Below are 20,502 nucleotides of genomic sequence, written 5' to 3'. Positions count from 1 at the left end.
ACATCAGTTTCATCGACTGCTTCAGTTACAATCCATCCATTTGAACAATCCGTCGGTCACTCCACACCACGCTGTCCACGATAACTGACCGTGTCATTCGGTGCCATCTGTTCCAGGTGGAAATGCTGTCCAACGCTCGCATTCTGTTTGCGCAGGAATTCCAGGAACAGGGCGGTCATTTTCCAAGCTCGTCAGCTTGCGAGATCGAGATTTTCGCTCACGTGATCGGTTGTGACGTAGAAATGTCGCAAAGTAGTATTCTAATCTACTCGAACTTAGTTTGCGGCTAGGTTCAAGTAGATTAGAATACTACTTTGCGACATTTCTACGTCACAACCGATCTCGCGAGCGAAAATCTCGATCTCGCAAGCTGATGAGCTTGGAATGACCGCCCAGGTCGAAGTGTTGAGCATCAGTACCTGCAAGCTCTTCAGCACATGGAACTTCACCTCCGCACTCCTGTGTTCTAGCAGTTCCACGAGGGTCTCCTCCCCCCCCCCCCCAGTTTTTCGACGATCCGCTTGCCGTTCGAGTTGAAGTGCACTTTGCAGCATTTTTCAACCATTCAGAAGACCTCAATCAGCAGTTTGGTGTTCAAACCGATAGCAGGACCCCATGCCCATAAAGGCATTTTTATCTATAACCACATGAAACATTTTGTGCAAAGAGTAGAACTAAGAAAACAACAAGACGTCTTGATTATATGCTTTTTAATTCGACCTCTTTCCAAAATGCATACAACATCAATTACAATCATTTACATCAGTTTCATCGACTGCTTCAGTTACAATCCATTCATTTGAACAATCCGTCGGTCACTCCACACCACGCTGTCCACGATAACTGACCGTGTCATTCGGTGCCATATCTGCTCCAGGTGGAAATGCTGTCCAACGCTCGCATTCTGTTCGCGCAGAAATTCCAGGAACAGGTCGAAGCTGTTGAGCATCAGTACCTGAAAGCTCTTCAGCGCATGAAACTTCACCTCCGCACTCCTATGTTCTAGCAGCTCTAAGGGGGCCTCCTTGCCCCCCCAGTTTTTCGACGATCCGCTTGCCGTTCGAGTTGAAGTGCACTTTGCAGCATTTTTCAACCATTCAGAAGACTTCAATCAGCAGTTTGGTGTTTGAACCGATAGCAGGACCCCATGCCCATAAAGACATTTTTATCTTTATGGGCATGCCCCATGAAACATTTTGTGCAAAGAGTACAACTAAGAGAAACAACAAAACGTCTTGATTGTATGTTCATTTAATTCGGTCTCTTTCCAACATGCATACAACATCAATTACAATCATTTACATCAGTTCCATCGATTGCATCAGTTACAATCCATCCATTTGAACAATCCGTCAACCACTCCATACCATGCTGTCATCGATAACTGACCGTGTCATTTCGGTGCCATCTGTTCCAGTTGGAAATGCTGTCCAACGCTCGCATTCTGTTCGCGCAGGAATTCCAGGAACAGGTCGAAGCTGTTGAGCATCAGTACCTGCAAGCTCTTCAGCGCGTGGAACTTCACTTCAGCACTCCTGTGTTCCAAGAGCTCCAAGAGGGCCTCCTTGCCCCCCAGTTTCTCGACGATACGCTTGCCGTTCGGGTAGTTGGTCATGTACATGCCCAGGTCGTGGGCGGCGATGCAGAGGGCAGTGCTGTCCTTGGAGGTCTTCAGGATGGTCACCAAGATCTTGAGAAGCTCGCATCGCTTCTCGTTGAACTTCTCTGCGTTTTCCAACCAAAACTGGTGGCTGTTGTGCACCACGCTCCACTCCAGCCTTCCCCCTTTCAGCTCTAAAAGATATGAGTCGAACGTGCTCATTTCTTTCATGAAATTCTCGATTATTTCATCGACGAACTGAAACAGTAATTGGATATAGTTTAATCACACAGTTCTTCATCCTTTTATTTTCTTTTTTTTTTTTTAAAGAAAGGAAGATTTTAAGACTTCGTATTTTAATAATGGGGAAACGAGGATAAATAATTTATGTGTCGAAACATGTTTTACTATGCTCCTTTGGCAGCTATGGTTTCTTGGCAAGCAGAACATTTTGGCGACTAAAACATAAAAGCTAGGTGCCTGTGACGCCTAACTTTCATATCTTAATTTCGAACCCCTAAGAACTTCTTCTGATGCCGTTTTTGAGCAGCCACGTGGACAAAATCCCATCCGACTCGCAAATCTGATGTCAAATCCGTCGAAATCGGTATCAAAGTTCACTCGAGACGAACGAAAATCGGACTTTTTTTTTTTCATTAAATATGCCATCCCTTTAGACATATTCAACAATGTCAAATTAAGCCAATTATGGGATGACGTATGCGAAAATTTACAAACCCTCACATGGGTAAACATTCAATACGAAAATCGGTCTGAAAACCAGAGATTTACCTCGAAATCGCTCCTGAATTCGGGATCCGTGAAGAGCGTCCGCCTGTCACTTAGGATCTGCAGGATGCTCGAGATCTTGTTCTGCTGCATGATCATGGCGTTGTGCTTCCTCATGGCCACTTCGCGCGGTTTCTCCAACAGGTTGCGGAACAGGGCCATCACGATGCGCGGAAGCTTGGCGATCTCTGCCGGCGCAGCCTCCAACAGGTGCAGCAGTGCGGGGATGGCGCCAAACCTAATTCGATCAGATAATGGAAGATTTAGCTACATTAGATGGTAAAACGATGGATATTTAACAAATAGGCCATTGAGGCAATAGCCTTGCAGAGACATTTTTGAATTATACAAAACGGGACATTAAGTTTCTCTATGCAAATGGTAAACATAGTTACCATTTTCATAGATGCGTAAACACGATGGTAAACAGGAAGGTTCATCTGTGGTAAACAGAAAGACTCAAACTAGACTTCACGATCTTTTAGCGCGAGCTTGATTATTCACATGATCGTACGAGCAATACAACTTGCATATAGCCTCAGTAATAGAAACGCGGTTATCATATTTAGTTTGAACCTCCCTGTAAAAAAATTTAGCGGGTTTCATTTCATGCCGGCATTGATGGAAACAAAAAAGCTCGTTTACTGATCAAGCAAAGGGACATACTGTCCAACCACGGATTGCATGGAATTTTCAAACGTCCAGATAAGACGAATCTATGTGAATAAGGGGGAAAAGTAAAAATTTGATGCGCGTATTCCGCTCATTTGAATGAGACTCTGCTTCTGCAAAAGCTGACATCGGTAAAAAAAATAATAGATTCGTCTATTTCCGGCTGTAAAACGGATGTTTGTCTTTCCATACAATCCGTGGCCAGACAGTAGTAAGTACTTCCTTGACCTGGACACACGAAACAGAATTTTGTCATCCTTTTCTAATGAAGGCAAAGTCTGCGAGACGATCGGGGATGTTTGTTGAAATTTTCGTCAAAAATATATAAAGCGGCTGTTTCTAACTTTAGACTAAAATTTAGGCTTGACTGTCTGGCCGAACAGCTTGCGAATTAGGATTTTAACCACAACAAATGCTCTATTTTTAGTGCTGGAAAAGTGAATAAATCTCATCCACCAGTAGGACTAGACCTTTGACAACAACTTGATGTTTTTTGTGCTTTACGTTGGCGAGCCAAAGACATAGATCACAAATATCCTAATCACATGGTTTTCTTTCCATACATGTCAGCTTTTAAGATTTTGAAATTTTATTTTGTGTTTTTGAAAGTGTTTTTATGATGTCTTTACGTATGTGATTTTAATTATGTTTATTTTTGAAGTTTAGTAGCGGATATTGCTTGGTGTGCCGTCTGATGTGTTTGGATTAAGTTTCAATTTACCATATGAAATAACAACAATCGGAAATGATTGGGACCGAATGCCTGCGGATAATCAAAACATTTGGATGATCGAAAGTGCTTAAATTCTGATATTATGTATAATTACAGATATTCTGCTTCTTATGGAGTTTAATTAAAAGTACTATCGCAAAATAAAAGAATACCCTAGAAATGAGCATTAAATTATAGTTTTAAATACTATTTAATATCTGAACTGTTTGAAGCCAAGTTGGGTTTGTTGCAATTTAGATTGTTCTTCGTGTTATAGTTCTGTCACGGAGTTTCTTTAACCGAATATTTTTTTTTATGTTTTAGTGAGCTTAGCTTGTTGTAGTGTTGCTAAATTTAGCATTTATTCTTTTACTTTTTATTCAAAGTTATCTTAGTTTTCGAAGTTTTTTGTAAGTTGTTTTTTTTTTCTGTTTTGTGGGCATTTTAACATTTGGAGAATTGAAGAGATATTGTAATAATAATATATATAAATTGAAGAGATATCGTCAAGTTCAGATCATTTTTGGCGCCAAACTTGGCGAGAAAGGGCCAAATTTCGTCAAGCTTGGTGACTTTTAGCGACCGTATGGATCACCGTAGATCTTTTTTAAAACTTTCATGTGTTTTACAATCCGAAAGTGTAAATCGATCGTTTCATAAGTTTAAAAGTCAGTTTTCAATAAGCTAAGAGAACCTGTTCATTAGCTTTCTTTTACAGTTTGCAAAGCTTATAGGGCTGTGTTTTTCTGTCATAGCGTTTGATCGTGTCTTGAATATACGTATTTATCGTTGGAATTTGCTGGATTGAAGGACGTTTCAGCAATTGTAAATAAAGTTACAGTTTAAGAAGAACGTTCATCTGTTACTAAGAGTCCCACCTGAAATTAAGGCAAACGGTAACAACAGTTCATTTAGCAGTAAGTTACCGCCCGCTAAGCCAAGGCTAAGGCCAGAACTACATGCAATATACCAGACAGCCCAGTTATCACATCCAGAGTGAATAACCGAGCTGGAGGCAGATGTCATTCCATTGAAGCTGACAGAGCCAGCCGACTGGTAGATAAAGTGAATTTATTTCACCAGCGAGTGTCCGTTATGCCTGACGCATATAAACAACCTTTACTCTGCTAGAGACCATGTAAAAATTTGGAGACTGCTTATTGGCTACCGTGTGAAAACATTATCCGTCTTCTGTATAGCTTGTTTGGCACGCTCTAATTATTGTTTCATTTCGAAACAAAACATGTCTTCTAGGCATTATGAAAAGAGAGGGCGATAATTTAAAACATTCAAACGTGAATTTATGGTCATTACGTTGGATGGGGAAAAAACATGGCTGACACATTTGCGTCGACACTCCAGTCAGGAGTCCCAATACCATTATAAGGTTTCTAACTGAGTAAAGGTTGTTTATATGCGTTCCTGACTGAGGAACGAAACTGCAGTCTGAGGATGGGCTAACCGGGCTGTCTGGTATATTGCGCTTTGTTTCGACTTCACTAATAAGAAAGCTGAATGTCTGGATCTCTGTCCGGATCACTGTCTGGATATCTGTGACGCGCATAGCGCCTAGACCGTTCGGCCGATTTTTATGAAATTCGGCACAGAATTAGTGTGTAGTATGGGGAGTGTGCACCTCGAAGCGATTTTTCGAAAATTCGATTTCGTTCTTTTTCTATTCCACTTTTAAGAGCATTTTTACCAAGCAAATTATCAAAACGTGGACGAGCAAATTATCATAACGTGGGCGGGCAAATTACCATAACGTGGACGTGCAAATTATCAAAACGTGGACGGGTAAATTACCATAACGTGGACGAGCAAACTGCCGTAACATGGGCGAGCAAATGAACATGGCAAATTGGCGAGAAATTCATCCTCCATTTTTTTTGTAAATATACACGCGAACCAAATGACCTTTCAATTTTCTACTACGGGCAAAGCCGTACGGGTACCGCTGGTAATGAAATAAAAACCAAAATCAATGCATCTTGGCGTTCCGTACCGACAAACTCACCTGCTCAACTTCTCCGTGACGGAGGGACTGAAGGAGGCGAGCCACAGGTTGAAGCAGAACATGTACTGCGCCTGGGGCCGGATCCCGCTCGACAGCAGCTGGACGATTCGGAAGACGCCGTTCATGGCCATGAACTGGCGCCGGTACTCGTCGACCCGGAGCATCCGGCTCAGGCAGCGGGACACCGAGTTCAGGTACCGGTTGTCGTGGCGCAGCCCGTCCTTGATCCAGCTCATGTAGAACTCCCGGTCCGGCCGCTCGGGCCGACCCTTGCCGCCCGTGATCAGCTTGGCGACGATCCTATGCGGGGGGGAAACCGAGATTAGTGGCCTTGTGGCGACTAAAAACATTAGTTTCATTCGACCCCGGTTGACACTTTCCGCAACCCCACCTTAGGGTGGTTCAAAAAAACTTTTTTCAGCTAGAGTCCAGGACACCCCCTATTTTTTTTAGGCTTACTCATACACTGTAACAAATTTCGGAAACGTTTCTGGATATATCGGAAACGTTTCCGAAATAGTAGGAATCCTTCATCCAATAGCGAACTCCTCATTATTCAGAAAGCTTTTTGTTATTTCAAGAAATCCAGACGCGGAAGTGATGACGCAACGCTTCGAAACATATTTCATCCTTCCAACACGGGCGCCAATGAGTCGGAAATAACGAGAACTTATTTTTTTCTTATCTATGGTTGCTGCAGTCAGCAACTCTTTAGCATTGGATTGCTTGTTATTTCATGTCTGGAGAGTAGTAAAATGTGTCGAAATTAATTTTACGCCTTTGCATTTTGGACTGCCCTTGATTTTTTAGACGATGTACGCAGCTATTAAGTTAGTTAACAACCATTTTCTTTCCAGTGCGACTATAATTAGATATATATTGTGTGTTCAAGCGTGAATAGTTTCAACACCCGTGTTTATACTTAATGAAACGAACCCTTTGGATTACTTATTCAGTTGTAATGGAGGTACTTAGATTTTCTTCCGCTCATGTTCACTTGTAAGTATTAATGAATATTTTAAAACATGTTGTTATATACATTTATATTTTTGTTGATTTGCATTTGATGAGGCTCCAATTGTAACTGTTTTTTGGTTTATCGAATTAATTTAAAGTTATCCTACATACCTATGTGCGCGGTGTATTATTTGTTGTAACCAACTGAAACTGATTAATTGCGCAAAAGAAATAAGATTTATATTTGAGAAGCAATCACAGAAAAGTTATTTCGAAATACTTGGATGTACATACATTTTGGTTCAAAAAGAAAAAAAAATCAATTGTTTAATTCATTAAAAATATGGTAATGCAAATGTTTTCTAGTATTGTAATATGCTTGACAAAAAATGTGCCAGTATTATTTATCTTTTATTATTGTAATTTATTCATTCATTTAAAAAATATTTATACCATTAGAAAATGACCCAGTTATCTATTAGTAAGCAACATAGTTATGCAATTAATTCACGTGCTTATTCATTTTGTTAAATGTGGTTGACAATAAAAAATACCTTGACATTAGTTGTTCGGTAAATAACATTTCCTTCGTGGATATTCTAGTTTAATGTAGGACAGTCAGGAGGAATGAGTCAGTGGCAAAAATGGAACAGCTGCATTTATTCCGAAATAAAAATTAATATTATTTCATGTCATTGTTTTAAAAGTGATCATTTTTTAAATACTATGTTATTAATATACAATGTTCATATGGGGAGAAGACGAGGGGCGTTCACCACGCAGACTGTGCCATCATTGACATTTTCAAGGGGTTGCTTTTTTTAAGGGGGGTGCCTTTATAGAATTTTATGGGTGCACCATCACTCTTATGGTGGGGGGGGGGGGGATTCTCATATGTATGAAATGGAATAATCATGTAATAGAGTTCAATGTTTTAATAAATAAAATATATAATGCATTTTGCGCACACTGTAAAAATAAAATCAGTAACCTATTTTGATTAAGTAATTATATTTGTGATGAACTGGAAAAGGGCAAGAACAGAAGAATCAACCCGAATGGTTCCAGCAGGAGGGCTTGGTGTCATATTTAAATTCACCAATTTCTCTGTTGGTACTTTTCGGTACACTTTGTTCGCCAAAGAAATTGATTTGAGGTGAACGAATTCCGGAACGCGAAGAGTAGGTAAGTTCTGTCAAATTTTATTCGAAAATAAAAGCTATCTAGTTTGATACGAGATATGTTTTAAAGTTCTGCGTTAAAAATACAATATGTTGATAATTTTGTCTTGAAAATATTGAGAGAAAAACTGAAGTTTAAGATTGTTTAACAAACAATCTCTCTTTTGAGAAAGTACCCCCCTCCCCTCTGCTGACGATTTTGTGATTAAGAATGAAACTACTATATTATTTCATAAATTTTCAAAAATTTATAACTGCGCATATGTTATGCTGTTAACCATGCTATTTGTCATTAGAAATTCAGAAGAAAAAAAATCCACGAATGATTCTACAATTGCTTGTTTCATTGCTCTTATATATGAAAGAATTGAAACTGATATAGTATGCAATAGTACAGTAAAAATGATATTTTAGAAAAAATCACGGAAAAAGCATTCCGGAATTCTCGGAAACGTTTTTGAAAATTGTTTGGAGAATTCCGAAATACTCGGAAACGTTTTCGAAACTTTCATGAACCACAGCTGCACAGAATACTCAGAAACATTTCTGGAAATTACGGAGAGAGGATTCCGAAATACTCAGAAACGTTTCTGAAAATTACAGAAAGAGTATTCCAAAATACTCAGAAACATTTCTGGAAATTACAGAAAGAGGATTCCGAAATACTCAGACACGTTTCTGGACATTATAGAAAGAGAATTCCGAAATACTAAGAAACGTTTTTGAAAATTTCATGAACCGCAGCTGCACGATATACTCAGAAACGTTTCCGGATTTTTTTTACAGTGTAGTATTATGCTGCAAAAGTTTTAGCTTCTTACTCAAATTTTAAGACGGTACTCAATGCCTCCTTAATTTAGCGCTAGCCGTATCATAGAAAATGCCACAAATTTAGAAACATTTAATTTCCCAAGCTGTTTTTTTTTTTGTAAATAATTATTTTATTGCATTATATCTGCATATTACTAGTGTGTATTATAATATGTAGCTTTGTTGTTTCAGTTTAATGTATTTTTTTAACCCTACCCCATACTTATGAAGTTTAGGGGGGGGGGAGGTTTCAACTGAAAGAGGAAGCTGAAATTCTTCCAGTATACTGCTATCCATAAGTCTAAAAATATTGAAGGGTGTCCCGTTATCTAGGAGAAACTTTTTTTTTACATGTATTTTTGAACCACCCTACCCTACCTGTGTTATCATTAGTCCCCTCTGTTGTTCTCTTGTCCCAGTAGTGCAGAGAAATCAAAAAGCGCCGAAGGCGTCTAAAATTTAGTTTGATTAGGTACACTTCTTCGTTGCGGCAATCACTGGTCTCCATTAAACGCAAGAACGTCTTGAAGTAAACGGGTAAAAGTGTAGCCTTTGAGATGCATCCACTGGATGCGTTTGTAAGAGTTCACTATTGAAAACTTTCCAGTGTTAATCCTCCGGTGTCCGGTCATCCCACTTTCACATTCCCTCTGATATTACCAAAGACAGCCTAAAATAATTTTTAGGACTTGTAACTTTTGGTGTCTTTTTTTTTTCTTCAAAGCAATAAACTGAACATTAGGAATTTTTTTTTTCTCTTGTTTTAAACGAATCACACATTTCATGATGTCTTTCAGTTTTTTTAATAACAGAATTCTTTTTTAAATACCAAGCACTTTTCATAATGCACTCAAAAGGACAAAACAACTTTTCTGGGTCAGAAAGGACAATTCAAGAATTCCTGTAGTTTTCGAAAATTCCAAGAGAATGACACCACAAACGAAGAAAAGTGCGGCTCAAGTCACGAAGAGAATTTATTATCATTATCTAGCTTTCAATCATAACTTTGAGTGCTGAAATATGCATATTTTTCTTATTGGGAAAGTTTGGTTTGAAATGACTAGAACCACACTTTCTTCGTTTGTGGTGTCATTTCCTTGGAATTTTCGAAATCTACAGGACTTTTTAAAATGTCCTTTCTGACCCAGAAAAGTTATTTTGTCTTTTTCAGTGCATTATGAAAAGTGCTTGGTATTTTTTTAAAAATTCTGTAATTTTATTCTTTTTAGTGTAAATGTATTACAGAAATAGAATGATGAACTTCACGAAACTTCACCTAATATTTTCATATAAATGCTTGGTGCTAAAAGGGAAAAAACCTGTATACGTGTCAAAAACTTTAAGCAGTTGGCACTAAAATTTTATCCTTGTTTCTCTCTAGGATTTATGCTTGCTAATTTCATGCTTGCTTCCGAGAAGCTTTGATTCAAAATTTTCATTATGGTTGCTTTTTACATTGCTGATACAAGGCAACAAAATTTGTAACGATGGGTTTCATATATAAACATTTAATAGGGAAATTACATGAAATTTGTTGTTTTCCATCCTAACTGAAATAATAGTTTTATTTTACAATTTTAATTTTTCAGCGCTAAGTTGTACCTTAAGATTAAGCAAATAATTTAGTGAAATCCCGAAGTCTCTAAGTGGTCTAGTTGCAGAGATATAAGCAAAACCAGGCCTCAGATTTCTCCGTGACAATCAGGCCAAGTTATAATAAAAATGCTTAAAAATTAAGACTTGTAGGAAGATGGACAAGGGTGACAGCTAGCTTCAAGTCTTTGCCTCGCCTCGAGAAAAATTGAAGCTTCGATGAGGAGGGGGGCAATTAAAAATCACCATCTTACTGCGCTTTTGCTTCCCTCTCCCTAACGTGAAGATACCAATATACAGTCGAGTCCCGACTTACGCGTGGGATGCGTTCCAAGACTCCTCGCGTAAGTCGAAATTTCGCTTTGTGGAAAAATATATGCATACAAATTTTTTAAAGCGTACCAAATTCTTTTAGACACTTATAAACACCCCTCAAACTGCTCTAAAGCATTCCTCAACTGTACACTATATTTTTTTCCACATAGAACTGATCATTTACTGTATTTAAAATATAAAAGTTGTTTTATTCAACACGAATTACTTTAAGATGAACAAAATGAATGATCAATGGGAGGGAAAGACACTCGGAGGTAAAACCAAAATGATGCACTGTAACAGTACTGTACAGTAGATACAGTAACACTATTTAGGAGTTAAAAAATGAAGATAGTGATGATTTATGATGCTCCATGATCAGATCGTTATTCTTATCTAATACATTTTTAAATACGGTTGTTTCGCCTTTTCTTTTATAACGTTTCAATATGTGACAACATCTCCTCTTCCTGATCTCTTTATTAATACACATTGTAATGACATTCATGAAACGAATATTTAGTAGCCAATAACGAAGCTGATACTTCCTTCCGAAAAAATTCGTGTTGTGGGCGAAAAATTCGCGTTTACTCTAATATTCGTTACTCGTGGAAAAATTCGTGTTGTAGCCACTTCGCGTAAGTCGAGTCGCGTTGTAGCGGGAGTCGACTGTAGTTGTTTCTGCTCGCCACTGGCGACCAGAAAAATGTGCCAATCTTGATGTTTACCTGCCGGCCATGTTGCTGACGAAAGGGTCGGTGCAGGACAACAGGTCCGAGAACGGCCTCCAGGGGTGGGTCTCTTCGGGTTTAAAGTTGTCCACCCTCGATAGGTCCTCCTTCAGCATGTCGTCTATCAGCACCAAGAACTTTTGGATCTCTTCGACCAGACACACGCGGCGAACCACCACCACGAAAGATTGGAAGCCCTGTTCCTGTTGAAATAGCAATGTGGAATATTTATACAGTAGGCGCCGCTTAATGTGATCACGGTTAATGTTATCATTCGCTTAATGTTATCAGAATCACGAAGTCCCGGAACACTTGTATGCTAACAAACGTTAAAAAAATCGGATATTGTAATCAGTCTCTTCGTTTATTGTTATCACTTTTTCATAAACTTTCAATTTTTCCCCCGTTATTGTTCCTCAATTAACAGAAATACATAGGCAAACCCTGACGACACTAACTTTCTGTGTAGAATTTTGTAGTTTTCAATAGCAGCTCAAAATTTTTCTAGGAATGAAACGACAGAAAGTTCGCCCCCAGTGACCACCGACTCCCCCTAAGAAAACTTTCTTTTGCACCTAAAAAAATTCAGTCGCTGGACATATCATTGATGTAGGACCTCCATGGCATTGTTTTGTAAACTATTAAAGTATTGTGTCGAGATTGAAAACAAAGTGAAGTTAAATTAAAATTTAAACAACAAGCAAAACAATACTGGAAAAGATAGAAAAGCTGAATGTGCTTTGAAACTGGTTTACGAACGTCAGGGAAAACGGTCATATTTTACTTCACCTATTACAATGTGATTAAAAATTGCATAATTTAGCTTTAACTTTTTATAATTCAGATATTTCCATCCTGTTAATTTAATAATTTATAATTTGAAAGTGCGTTTAGTTGAATCACTGTGATTTTAATTTGAGTTTGCCAAAATAAATGCACTTTAATTGGAAAAAAATCATTATTTTGTGTCTCCCGGATTCTTTTCGGTTATTGTTATCAGTCGGTTATTGTTATCAAATTATATTTGTCCCAAAGTGATCACATTAAGCGGCGCCTACTATAATAATAATAATAAAGTACCACTGAGCATTGTTGGCGCTCGGTGGAGGAGTCAAAAAACATCGAATTCGTAGGAAGTGGGAAGGGCAGTAGACGAAATAAGCAAATCAAAACTTGCACAGTGTGCTTCTTATCAGGAAGTTTGGTTGAAATTGTTCAATACTTATTAATATGGTGATAAACTATGAACGGAGGGGGGGGGGGGCATCCAATAATTGTTCATTAATGCTATATTGCAGTGAACAGGTAAACGGTAGTATTTGCAGAAATGATTTTTCCAGATAGTTGAAGAAACGCGTTTTGGATTCAATACAAACACTAGAGAAAAATTGGAATTAGACTCTTTTTTTTCGCACTTTTTTTTCAGCCGAAACCAAATAAGCAAGCTTGCACAATAAAGCTAACGTACAATAAATGACAAAAATGCAACAAAATAAAAAATAAAAAATTTTGAGCTGCCTTTTACTTGCATACAGCAATATATGATACCCCCCCCCCTCCCATACATAGTTACATTTTTAATCTTAATTATATCTGAGAACGTATTTTGAATAAGTATAAATAATACGGGAAGGCTCTTCGCTGTAAATCACTTCTAATACCTTATTACTAGGCTTGCCGGACGTCCCGTTTTGACCGGGACAGTTTTCAGACAAAATCGCGGTGTCCCGGTCGGTTTTCTTCATGTCCCGGAAAAAAATAAATTTGATTACAGGTGACCAGAAAAGCTCTAAAAATTATTTACTGTGAAGGATTATTTAAAATAATAACTGTCATTTCTGTGCCTCAGAGCCAGACTGACGTAAGCCTAAAAGCGACTTTCTGTTTATTACTTCATTGTATGTAGAATCCGAGTCCACATCCGGCCATGCAAACGTAATTCAAAACAAAAAAAAAAAATTAATTTGAATTTTGACATCTTGAATTCAAATTATATTTTTCGCAATCACGAGTGTGTGTATGTAGGCGTGTGTGTTTGTGTGTGGGGGTATGTGTGTTTGTGTGTAGGGGTATGTGTATGTGTGTAGGCATATGTGTTTGTGGGGGGTATGTGTATGTGTGTGTAGGCATATGTGTTTGTGTCTGTGTGCAGGCATGAATGTGTGGGTAGTAGTGTGTATGTGTGTGTGTATGTTTTTGTGTGTGTATGTGTGGGTGTCTGCATGTATGCGTGTGTGTATGTGTTTGTGTATGTGTGTAGGTGTATGTGAGTGTATGTGTTTGTGTGTGTGTGTGTAGTTGTGTATGTAATTCGCGTGTGTGTAGGACATGGATGCAACCTGGAGACGGCTTTCGCTATAGGAGCAGCATCGTGAGGAGCCCGTCGACGGTGATGGTGCGGAGGGTGGCGGTGGGAAAAATCAAAGGAACGTCAAAAACAGTCAAGTGAGAACAATAAGCAATCGTGATTGCTCAAAAAAAAAAAAACCCTCTAATTATTTGCCGGTGTTAAAAGAGCGCGTGTCCTATCCTTTGCATGTGCCAGACAAATGTTTTTCCTACCTCCTGTCAAGTAGCGATTATGTGACTTACGTTAGTCCGGCTCTGAGGTACAGATTTGTAACATTGACTTGCAAAATTAATTTTGGATCAGCTTGTGAGGATTTTTACAACAAGATTAAAAACAAACGAGCTGATGTGTGCATCACATGACTGCCTTTTACTCCAATTTAATGTCATTTCCCCATTACTGGCAATTTTAATGTGATTCAATAGTTTACTCCCTAAATATCACCAACAGTGGCCAAATCGAAACCAGATTATTATTATTTTTTTTTTTAATCGTCAAATTTGTCGCCAAGTTGGCAACAAAAGTTGGCGACCAAAAGACTGGCGATATATTGCCAAATGTCCTCTAAATTTTAACACCACTTGAGTTTACATCAAAATTAACAATGATTTCCCCCCAAAAAGGGGCCAAAGACCCCCTTAGGAACATCCGAATGCAACCAAAAGAGAAGGTGCACAACTAGGCCCCACAAGGAGTCTACGTACCAAATTTCAACTTTCTAGGACATTCCGTTCTTGAGTTATACGACACACATACACACGTACATACAGACGTCACGAGAAAACTCGTTGTAATTAACTCGGGGATCGTCAAAATGGATATTTCGGGTGTCTGTACGTTCCTTAGCACGTATCCACGTGTGGTCGGGTTGAAAAAAAAATCTCAACTTTCATTTTGGGGTGAGCAAAATGGAAATTAAGGCCGATTTTTGGGTGAAAATTTTTTCGCGAATACAATATACTTCCTTTTTTGTAAAAGGAAGTATTTCTATTTATTTCTATTTAAGAGTCACAACTGACTTCAACTGTATTTATGTCGAGGTCTGCATACTAGTGCCTTGCCTCCATTATTTTATATACCGATAGATGGCAGCACCATCACCGGATCGAACAGTTATTGAGAATTTAGAACTAGTCCAAGAGCTAATAGCTACCTGGTACTAGCACCCCCAGAGGTATCGTTTCACTTGGAGGACATTGAGACCACGAGCATATTTAACGTCGCCCAGTCCCCTTTAATGACGACGGTGGGTCTTCGACCAGCGGGGATCGAACCCGAGCCCCTCCGGCCCCGAGTCCAATGCCCTACCGATCAGGCTACCACGGCCATCTAAAAGGAAGTAAAATCGAATTCTTTCCAAAGATGAAAATAAAAACCGAACCTTAAAATAATCGATGAGCAGGTCCCGCTCCTCACGTGACCTTGTGTGCTGGAACCCCGTTATAAAGGAGTAGTCCTTCTGCGTGATGAGGCCCGCCTTGTAGTAGGGCAACCAGTTGACATGACTCTTGGCTCGAATCTCCTCCACCTTCTGCTCGATGTAGCCTGTTACATCGATGATGGTCTCCTCGAGTTTGGCGGAAGGTCCCGGCTGCTCCTTGCCTTCAGTTTCTGGTGGATTAGAATCTTTAGACTCACATTTCGTGGAACATTTTTTTTGCTTGTCAAAAAACGTGATTTTTTTATTTACTGGCTAGTGGTACCCGCACGGCTTTGCCCGTAGTAGAAAATGGAAAGGTCATTTGGTTCGCCTGTATATTTACAAAAAATGGATGATGAATTTCTCGCCAATTTACTATGGTCTCTCCAATTTGCTATGCTTGCTCATGTTACGGTTCCACGTCATGATAACTTGGTAATTTACTCGCCCACGTTGTGATGATTTGCTCGGTGAAAAAGTCTTAGAATTGGAATAGAAAAACAACAAAATTGAATTTTCGAAAAATCGCTTCGAGGTGCACACCCCCATGCTATACACTAATTCTGTGCCAAATTTCATGAAAATTGGCAAAACGGTCTAGGCGCTACGCACGTCACAGAGATCCAGATATCTAGACAGACTTTCAGCTTTTATTATTAGTAAGGAAGATGTGAAACGGGTCAGGCAAGAAGTAACAGAATCTGGTGCTCCTCACCACACGGTGGTGCAAAAATGGAAAAAATCTAAATATGTAGCAAGTAAAAGAAACTAAAGCATGTGTCTGGACGCAGAGATTATGTGCCCTTGGGTCCCCGTTATCGAAATAGGAGGTCCTAAAGTGTACCGAAACTTTGAGAAAAGTCGCCAACTTTAGCGAGTTCCGGTGAGCAATCGGACACATCTTTCACACGCTTTTGAGATAGATGTCTTGTCCACTGAGAAGAGATAAAATGGAGAGAGTAACTTTTATTCGTGAAGCAAAGACCCCAAGTCACGTGATAGATTTTAAAGCAAAGCGTTGGACGAAATCAGGTTTCTTTCGCTAGTTTCACGCAAAACGTGTCACTCGTTCGTCGTTGTTGAGTCACGTGATTTGAGGTCTTCGCCCCAGCTTTTGCTTAGCCAATGAATGGACTTGCTCCATCCATTTACTAATTCCTGCTCTGAAGTCTTGCCACATGCCGTGCAGACGTTTGAAATCGCGGGGCACTTTCTATTTCTCGCCAACTTTTTGAATTTGGCGGGTTTTTTTTTTTTTTAAAGTTTCGACTGACTTTAAGATACTTGTATCTCGATAACGGGAGGCACGGGGGCAAATAATTTCTGCCACCTACTCGAACTTTTGTCATTACAGTAAAACCTGTCAACAACGATACTGTTGTGACCTAAAAAAATATTGTTATAGGTAGGCTTGCCAGATTTCTGAAATGTTAAAACGGGACATAAGAAGGTGAGACCCTCTTCCAGAGTGGGGACCCCCCCCCCCCCAAGTGTGGGGACACCCCAGTGTCGCAGGTATTCAGAAGGGTACTCTTTCTCGTTTGGTTTTTAGATTACTATTTTAGTGGGTAGTTACTTCTCCATGATATGAATAAATGGTTACTAACTACGAACCAAAACCAGAGGTGAACCAAAACCCATGAAACGAGCAAATAAATTTAAACATTTTATTTCTTACTTAGGTAAGTAGAAACTATTTGAATGAGGAATACGAATTTGAAATATATTTTCATGTAATTTCTATTGGCCAGACCTTTTTGCGTTTTAATCTTGCTGTAAAAACCGTCACAAGCTAATCCAATATTAATTTTTATGTTAATGTTACAAATGACAAATTAACTATCCTAAATAATCTTTCAGTTTCTTATTTTCAGACTTTTTTGGTCACATTTTATCGAATTTATCATTTTCCGGGACATGAAGTAAACCGTCCGGAGACCGGAGTTTTGTGTGAAATCCGGGACTGTCCCGGTCAAATCGGGACGTCTGGCAAGTCTAGTTATAGGTTGCAAGCCCGTGTCCAGGTTTTCATTAAGGGAGGGGTTTTAAAGCTTATTCGTCCTTACCCAAGGGGTGGGGAGGGGGGGAATCCCTCACAAACTTTAGTTTTACCTTGAATTGCCAATCCCAAAATGACATTTCTACACCTGCAAAGTCTGTTGTAACCCCTCCCCACGTTCTTGCTGCACAAGTGACTGCAGTATACCTTCATTTTACAGTTACTTTTTAATCGAATCTTGCTTGTTTCTTTAAAAAAAACCTTTTGCTTCTTTTTAATCAACTCTATTTACTGTGTGGTATATTGCAATGAGTATTAATAAATGTCTACAGATTCTTAATAAACTAAACAAAAAAGAGTTTATTGCAGATGCAAATTATATTTCCAAACTGAATCATCAATGGATTTTCATAGCTGCAACATATATGCCAAATTCATCATAACCTCCTTTAGAACTGTTAACGCAGTTAAGACTTTGTATTGACAAATCATTGAGCGGTTCTTCCACCACAGTTTCTTAAAAATATTATTCCAGTTGGTAAAGCTCTGACAGTCGTAAATTGCAGAAAAATTTCAGCAAGTACTTTAAAGAAGCGCTGCACATGAACTTTCACGTAAAAATTTATAAAAGTCAAACATACATTTTCTTCATTTGACTTATTATTTTTCTCCAATGGGAGGGGTTTAACCCCTAAAACCCTCCCCTTGGACACGGCTCTGGGTTATCGTTACAGACAGTTTGATTATTCGTGCTGAAATTTTGCTGGGACCGAGGAAAATATCATTATACACAGGTTTATTGTTATAGACAGTACCGTTATACACAGGTTTCACTATTCGTGTGGTTCCCAGGTCAACATCGTTAGATCTCGGAGGTATAGTAGGGGCGCTCCGAACTTCAATTGTTGGGAGGGGGAAACTCTCAATTTACCGGATGAAACTTCGGCTATTGCCGAATGAAGAGATAATCTAATGAGAAGGGACATGGGATTAGAAAAGAAGTAAAAGAAAAGGAAAATTAATTTGAATTTTGTCATCTTGAATTCAAATTATGTTTTTCGCAATCACGAGTGTGTGTGTGTGTGTACGCAGGCGTGTGTGTTTGTGTGTGGGGGTATGTGTGTTTGTGTGTAAGGGATGTGTATGTGTGTGTAGGCATGTGTGTTTGTGTCTGTGTTCAGGCATGAATGTGTGGGTAGTTGTATGTATGTGTGTGTGTGTATGTGTAGGAGTCTGTATTTTTGCGTGCGTGTATGTGTTTGTGCATGTGTGTGTAGATATATATGTGTGTATGTGTTTGTGTGTGGGGGGTATGTGTGTTTGTGTGTAAGGGATGTGTATGTGTGTGTAGGCATGTGTGTTTGTGTCTGTGTTCAGGCATGAATGTGTGGGTAGTTGTATGTATGTGTGTGTGTATGTGTAGGTGTCTGTATTTATGCGTGTGTGTATGTGTTTGTGCATGTGTGTGTAGATATATGTGTGTATGTGTTTGTGTGTGTGCATGTGTGTGTGTGTAGTTGTGTGTATGCGCGTGTGTGTAGGATATGGATGAAACCTGGAGACGGTTTTCGCTGGAGGAGCAGCATCGTGAGGATCCGGTCGACGGTGATGCTGCAGAGGGTGCTGGCGGGAAAATAAAATCATAGGAATTCAAAACCGTCAAATGAAAGCAATAAGCAATCGTGATTGCTCAATAACTACATAATTGCAATAATGGCTCTGAATTTGCCGAGCACGGAGCCTAAACAATCGCCAAGAGGTGGAGTGAGGAGGAGAAAAGTACGCGCAAGATCCCGTGGATCCGAAAGTCCCGTGGTCTGTCGCCAGCAGTTACCTCGGGTGTAGGTTGCTGAAGACTCTCCCTTCCTTTCAGTAGCATGCTGAAATTGGCCCACTTGTTTCAGCATGCCGTGGCGTAAAAACCCGATTAAAACCAATTGAAAATTGGTCTGTGTTCTATTGTCGTTGAGGTGTCAAGTGCCTGAATGACACTGACGAGCTGTTATGCATAAAAAGTCATTTAATGTCTTTAAAAAATCTATTTACAGTCGACTCCCGCTACAACGCGATTCGACTTACGCGAAATGGCTATAACGCGAATTTTTCACGAGTAACGAATTTCAGGAATTTTTTCGGAAGGAAGTATAAGCTTCGTTATTGGTTGCTAAATATTGATTTTGTGAATGTTATTACATCCCTTTAAGCATCACTAGCAGCCAAAGTTCCCACACCAAACTAGTCTAGTGCATCAAAAAACCACTCAGCATCTTTCTTTTTTTTTTCTTTTTTTTTCATTCTAAATATAAAAATTGATGAAATATAATAATAAAAATTGATGAAATATATTTTTTAAAGGCACCTTAGTGTCACCTTTATCTAAAGTTTGTGAAGATGAGAAGAAAAAGAAAGTTTCTGACAAAAAAAATTTAAAAAAGGCTAAGATTTTCGATACGCTTGAACAACTCTAAACCTTCGACGGTAGCGCGACAATAAATTATGAGTAAATCTTCCGTACGTACAATTAAAAGTCAAAACAAAAGGATATCCGCAAAAGTTCAGAACTTTCAATATTGAAGCTTGAAGAACAGTCTAGCAAAGTAAATATTATGAAAATGGAAACTGCTCTTGTATTGTGGATTAATAAAGAGATCAGGAAGAGGAGATGTTGCCACAAATTGAAACGTTATAAAAGAAAAGGCGAAACAACCGTATTTAAAAAAGTATTAAAAAATAACGATTTGATCCTGGAGCATAAATTATCACTATCTTCATTTTTTAACTCTTAAATATTGTTACCGAATCTACTGTAAAGTACTATTATAGTGCATCAATTTAATTTTACAACATGCTGTGCGTACCGTGTTGTTTTAATTTTTGTCTTTCATTCCCATTGGTCATTCATTTTGTGCATCTTAAAGTATTTCATATTGAATAACAGTTTTTTATTTTTTTTAAATATAGTAAAAGTTTAGCTCTTTATGCAAGAAACTGTAGTATATGGTTGAGGAATGTTTAGAGCAGTTTGAGGGGTGTTTATAAGTGTATAAAAGTATTTCGTATGCTTTAAAAAATTTGTATGCATATAAGTTTTCCACAACGCGAAATTTCGACTTACGCGAGGAGTCTTGGAACGCATCCATCGCGTAAGTCGGGACACGACTGTATTTTTTTGAAAAATGGAAATTTTTCGTTTTCATTACTGCTTTTATTGGAACAAGGTAGCAAGAAAAAAACAATAGAGTCAATTACTAGATTTTCTTTGTAACGAGGCGACATTGGCTACGAACTTACTAAAAATACTTTCAATATCTAGAGCAAGATGACCCTTCATCAAACTTGTCATAGAATAGCATAAT

At 38.7% G+C, this 20,502-nt stretch overlaps 2 protein-coding genes across 2 annotated transcripts; both read right to left on the bottom strand.

The window, feature by feature from the left end:
* Positions 1–1,267: 1,267 nt before the first annotated feature.
* LOC129227112 (V-type proton ATPase subunit H-like) lies at positions 1,268–2,534 on the bottom strand. Its single transcript, XM_054861715.1, has 2 exons — positions 2,393–2,534; positions 1,268–1,858 (listed from the first exon to the last, which is right to left on the bottom strand). The coding sequence occupies exons 1-2, from the start codon at positions 2,504–2,506 to the stop codon at positions 1,394–1,396; spliced, it is 579 nt and encodes a 192-aa protein (XP_054717690.1). The 5' UTR covers positions 2,507–2,534; the 3' UTR covers positions 1,268–1,393.
* A 2,104-nt stretch (positions 2,535–4,638) lies between these two features.
* LOC129220349 (V-type proton ATPase subunit H-like) lies at positions 4,639–19,053 on the bottom strand. The gene is made up of 5 exons (XM_054854758.1): positions 18,981–19,053; positions 15,109–15,338; positions 11,375–11,580; positions 5,791–6,090; positions 4,639–4,651 (listed from the first exon to the last, which is right to left on the bottom strand). The coding sequence occupies exons 1-5, from the start codon at positions 19,051–19,053 to the stop codon at positions 4,639–4,641; spliced, it is 822 nt and encodes a 273-aa protein (XP_054710733.1).
* Between the last annotated feature and the right edge of the window lie 1,449 nt (positions 19,054–20,502).

Source organism: Uloborus diversus, chromosome 1 (genome assembly GCF_026930045.1).
Source record: "Uloborus diversus isolate 005 chromosome 1, Udiv.v.3.1, whole genome shotgun sequence".
NCBI classification, from domain to species: Eukaryota; Metazoa; Arthropoda; class Arachnida; order Araneae; family Uloboridae; genus Uloborus; species Uloborus diversus.
Note: the sequence above shows the minus strand (reverse complement) of the source record. Positions and strands in the feature narration are given on the sequence as shown.

Coding starts and splice junctions, on each gene's coding strand:
- LOC129227112 (XM_054861715.1), bottom strand. CDS start 2,506: ATGAGGAAGCACAACGCCATGATCATGCAGCAGAACAAGATCTCGAGC. Junction 1,859..2,392: donor AATTCAGGAGCGATTTCGAG/GTAAATCTCTGG, acceptor TTACTGTTTCAG/TTCGTCGATGAAATAATCGA.
- LOC129220349 (XM_054854758.1), bottom strand. CDS start 19,053: ATGCTGAAACAAGTGGGCCAATTTCAGCATGCTACTGAAAGGAAGGGA. Junction 11,581..15,108: donor TGCTCATCGATTATTTTAAG/GTTCGGTTTTTA, acceptor CTATTTCAACAG/GAACAGGGCTTCCAATCTTT. Junction 6,091..11,374: donor GTCAGCAACATGGCCGGCAG/GTAAACATCAAG, acceptor CCCCCCGCATAG/GATCGTCGCCAAGCTGATCA.